Here is a 4,807-nt window from a genome sequence, read left to right on the forward strand (position 1 = left end):
CCCACAGTTCTTATCCAAGGGTGTCTAATACCTATGCTCTAATACCATCCTGTCACGCCTTGGACACCGGTTCGGGGCGTGACACGTTACTGGCATGTGATACACATTGGAAGGTAGATCGATAGTTTTTCCATAAAGTATTAGTGTATGGAGTTAACTTTGGCGGGTAAATTGGTAGTTTTTCATAAGAAATAGTGTAAGTTAACTTTTGAGGTAAATTAGATGTTAGATTTGCAACCGATACGTAATGTTAAGGGCTTATAGGTGAGAAAATGACAGGATTACACTCTAAAGTGTGTTAAGTGACTTAAGTTGACGAAAAATTGGATAAAATAGCTTTGAATATAATATTAGGGATGAAATTAGCAATTTTTAATGAGTTTAGGGACTTATTTTACCGAAAAACAATTCAAGAACTTAATTTTCAAAAAGATGATAGTTCAGGGACTAAATAGACACTTCACCATTCTAGTAAACACATGACACGAATGCTATTCCCACGGAAAATTGGCCCAACGAAACCAACCCAATAGGCCCAACAAAAGGCTCTTCTTCAAGTTTGATGTCTACATATGCGGTTTCGATATTCGAACGGAACATTCCTGAGTCCACAACACTGAAGAAAAACCTCCACTGCGCGAATGGCGACAGCAATCAAAATCGAGCGCCAACGACCCGAATATTCTTCTTCTTCTTCTTCCCAAAATGTAAGTAATCCGGATAGCCCACCAATTCGAACATACATTTTGAGTTCTTTTTGTTGGGTTTTCTTTTCTTTTTCCAGTACAACTGTAGTTTATAATTTAATTTTTTTAAATATATTGTTATGGAATTTCGTTGTATAGTTGATATAGCTGAATCTGTGGGTAAATTTTTTTGAAGGCCAATGGAGATTGGTTGCAAGATTCCAAAAAGATTGAACCTTTGGTATTGAATGAATGAAGTTTGTTCTGCTCTGTGATCAACATATATATATATGTATACACACACACACATATACATATATATGTATATATTTGTGTGTTAATTTAATTAGGAATTTAGGATTCAACCTTGTTTTTTATACCCTTTTTGTGTTTGATGGGGTTCCCAAATTTTTTTATGAGAAGAGAATTAGATGATGTGAATATTTTACCATGGAATGAATAACCGCAAACTGGTTAGTTTAGTGTTTTTATGTTTTTGTTCTGAAGCTGCTAGAATCCAATCTGCTTCCATGTTAAGCACGAGATATAAGAATTATATGAGCAAGGACGGAGCTAGAAATTTTATTTATTGAGGCCAACTTCTGAAAACAAAATGAACTTATTATCCAAAAAAAATGTTATAATTGATCGATAATGATGTGTCACAATGCTATTGTTACAAAGATTTAGATTTGGGTGGATGATATTTGTTAGAGAGGTAAAGCGGGAGCTAAAGGAAGAGAATTTGTATAGGATAGAAATCTCTTTCCTTGCCAGTTCTATCATCTGTTAGCATTGATCCAGCAGCCGAGGGCAGAGCCTAATTGTTAATCTCATTGATCATATTCTTATACAACGATAAGTATCTTGGGTCACTACAGCCATAGAATTATGTAATTAGCTAGGTGAGAGTAGGATGAGGATGAACAATTGGTTTATTGAGTTTAGAGAATGAAGGTTTATGTGGAACTAGTGTATTCTTCACGATAATCATGAATACAAAGGTTTTTCTGTTTCTTTTTCTTACAAGTTGAGTGGGGGCAGCTGCCCCATCAGGGCAATTGCTAACTCCGTCTATGGTTATGATGGATTAGGAACTAGTTTGTTTCAGCTTTCCAGTTTACTTCTTTCTTTGGCAATATATGATGGTTGAAACTATGATAGACAGATAGAGGTATCAACATATGAGCATAGATGTTAGCCTACAATATTTGTTTTTCCTTCCATGTTTTTTTCTTTTTGGTGTGTTTTTCGGTAGTTTTTACAAAAGAATATGGTTTTATTATAATGAAGAAAACAATATTTGTTTAGACCATGAACAGACAGCTGACTGGAGGTATCTATCTACGTGTATGCGATGTTTTCTTTACGCTGAGAAGTTTTCCTGATAAGTTAGTATATTAATGCACCTTCATACGTAAATAGGGCAAGATTCTTGGTAGTTTGTTTATCGTAAAGGGCTTAATATTCTCAATTGTTATGGCAGGTACTTATATGTAAATGAAATGCATGCTGAGAATCTCAACCAAAACATTATGCTGTTGGTTTAATTATCAACTATTGTATTGTGGTCTGAATTCTTTCTTATTAAATTCAGCTGGTATTTTACCCATATTGAGATCTGTATGTGTATCATTCATTTTTGAGCTCTCTCTCTCCGTCCACTTGTACTCTGTGTGTATCAAAAAATTTTGGTCTTTGTTTTGTTTTGTTTTGATTTATTTGCTAATTTTGGATAACTAAGTTTCTCATTTGCTAATCCAAAAGTCTTTTTTTGTCAAATCCTTTCAGTAAATTAGCATATCAAATTCATGGGAATTTAGGAATTAATGTACACTTGTTGATCTTTTTTCAAAAGCATATTCACTGAGTACACATCCTGCGTAACAGACTTAGGAGGATATCAAAATTTATGTTTGGGAATGAGCTTCCTGCTAAAAGAAAGGTAATTTCTTGTACTAGCTATGGACACATGCCTTAATCTTCTTCTGTCTTTGTATTTATATTTATTTTTCCTGAGTTGTGTCCAGATATGACAAGAACTACAAAGGGAACTAAGGATATCCAGCATTCCATTAGCGGTTGAAGAACTAATTGATCATATATCTTGGATTGTTAGTGTTTTCGTTTTGGAAACATGTGAGACTTTATGCATCATGTATATCTGTGCAATGTATATCCCTTATATCTTTATTGTACAAAATATTAGTTCACTTACAATTTAACTCTATTCATCGTTGTCATGTCTTTTAGGGTAAACAGTTAATATTTAAGTCTATTGATACCGGAATTTGATTGAGCACGAGAGAGAGAAACAGCAAAGCAAGGGAAAGAACTATTTTCCCACAAGAAATATAATACCCCTCCCTCCCCTCTGCCGTGTAGTGCTTAATTATCTATAGAACTCATTGCATGTGACAATCATTCCCGTTCTAAGACATTCCTTTTTTTAATTATTTTAAATTACGCAATTATCATTTTTACGCTATGCAATTATTGTTATGCTGTGTTTGTAGTTTTGTCACATGTTTTTTTTTTTTATGTTATTTTATTAGGATGAATTCTGATTCAGCTATAAGAAAACGAGGAAGGGGTCAAAACAAACGTTTCTGGACAACCAAAGAAGATTCTGCATTAGTTGAATCATTGCAAGAATTATATCGCAACACCAAGTGGCGAGCTGATAATGGTTTCAAAAATGGATACTTAACCCATATAGAGGCAATACTGGAAGCCAAACTGCCGGGTTGTGGAATACAAGCGTCTCCTCACATTGAATCACGAGTTAAGACATTGAAGAAAAAGTATTGTGCCTTAACTGAGATGTTATCTCAAGGAGGATTTAGTTGGGATGATAAACAAATGATGTTGGTTTGCAATAGAAGTCTATATGATGAATGGGTGAAGGTAAGTCTGCAGATATCCTTATTCATTATTTCTTATATTTTCCTGTCGACTATGGATTATAGTTTCTGTAATATTCTGTAATTGTAGAAAAGAAGGGATGCAAGTGGATTGTATGGCAAGCCATTTCCATTCTACCATGTCTTGCGGGAGATATATGAAAAAGGTCGTCATACTGGTGCAAATGTTGGCAATGATGATGATGATGAAGAGGACATTAGGCAAGAGGATGCAAACATTGATCAAACTCATGGCGGGGACGATGATTTGGGTGAAAATGTGATTCTGAATGTGGATACGAATATAGAATCAGAGTCTGAAGGGATGGAACAGTTTGATGTATCATTTAGTACCCAACAACGAAGGCCTGCACAAAGTACCCCAAGTGTTTCAGATCCCGGTCGCAGGGTGAAAGCAAAGGTAATGGAGGAGATGACAAAGAATTTTGGGAGTATGGCAGCTTCGGTACAAGCGATGACATCTAAGATTGATGCTCTGATTAAAGTTCTTTCAACTGATAAACAAGTGGCTGAATTGCAAGCTAAACTTGACGGTGAGTTGAGCAAAATTGAAGGCCTTACCGGATTGCAAGTCTTTAGAGCGATAAATATACTGGCCACCAATCATGACCTGCTGAGAGTGTTCTTTACCATGTCCGAGGAAAGGAAAAAGGTATACATTACGCATCTGTTGGAGTATGGCTTATGAAGGATAGTTATGCAGTCGCGTTTAATCTTCTGGTCAGTTGTAATGATATATTTGGTATAAAACGGTATGACTGAGACGTTATTGCCGCTGCTTATTAGTGACAATTGTGACAGTAATCTTTGTCATAATCGCGCTTGTTATCCAACTGATGACCGGCTTAAGTTATCTAAATTGAAATCGAAAGAGCTTAAATGCCAAAGTGCTTTTGGAGAAGTAATTTGCAGGCTAAAACCGCAAAAGGCGTAACACTTTATAACCCTTTGTTTCCATGGTAGTCATAGCACCATAAGTCATTGTCCGACTCTAATGGAAAGTGAATAACCATGACCAAGTAATGGATTATCTTCTGGTGGGGCCCACATCGAATGGGTACTTGTTAGGGTTTTCTTGTTCTAGGAGTCTTGGTTCGAGTATGATGGTAACTCAAGTTGTTGGGTGTTTGAGAGGAAAATTTTAGAATTCAAAAAAGTACTAACAACATTAAGAATCCTAGTTTGTTGAGGGTGTGA

The 4,807-nt window shown here is 35.6% G+C and overlaps 1 protein-coding gene across 8 annotated transcripts; it reads left to right on the forward strand.

Annotated features, from left to right (window-relative positions):
• The first annotated feature begins 591 nt into the window (after positions 1 to 591).
• LOC126627440 (uncharacterized) lies at positions 592 to 4,515 on the forward strand. Of its 8 annotated transcripts, none has more exons than XM_050296980.1 (6): positions 592 to 707; positions 2,173 to 2,256; positions 2,577 to 2,631; positions 2,717 to 2,859; positions 3,242 to 3,593; positions 3,681 to 4,515. In XM_050296980.1, the coding sequence occupies exons 4-6, from the start codon at positions 2,843 to 2,845 to the stop codon at positions 4,296 to 4,298; spliced, it is 987 nt and encodes a 328-aa protein (XP_050152937.1). In that variant the 5' UTR covers positions 592 to 707; positions 2,173 to 2,256; positions 2,577 to 2,631; positions 2,717 to 2,842; the 3' UTR covers positions 4,299 to 4,515. The 8 variants fall into 8 exon arrangements, with proteins under 8 accessions (XP_050152937.1, XP_050152939.1, XP_050152935.1 ...); XM_050296982.1 differs by having other exon boundaries at positions 2,717 to 2,825; XM_050296978.1 differs by lacking the exon at positions 2,717 to 2,859 and having other exon boundaries at positions 2,545 to 2,631.
• The last annotated feature ends 292 nt before the right edge of the window (positions 4,516 to 4,807 follow it).

This window comes from Malus sylvestris, chromosome 6 (genome assembly GCF_916048215.2).
Source record: "Malus sylvestris chromosome 6, drMalSylv7.2, whole genome shotgun sequence".
Taxonomy (NCBI): domain Eukaryota; kingdom Viridiplantae; phylum Streptophyta; class Magnoliopsida; order Rosales; family Rosaceae; genus Malus; species Malus sylvestris.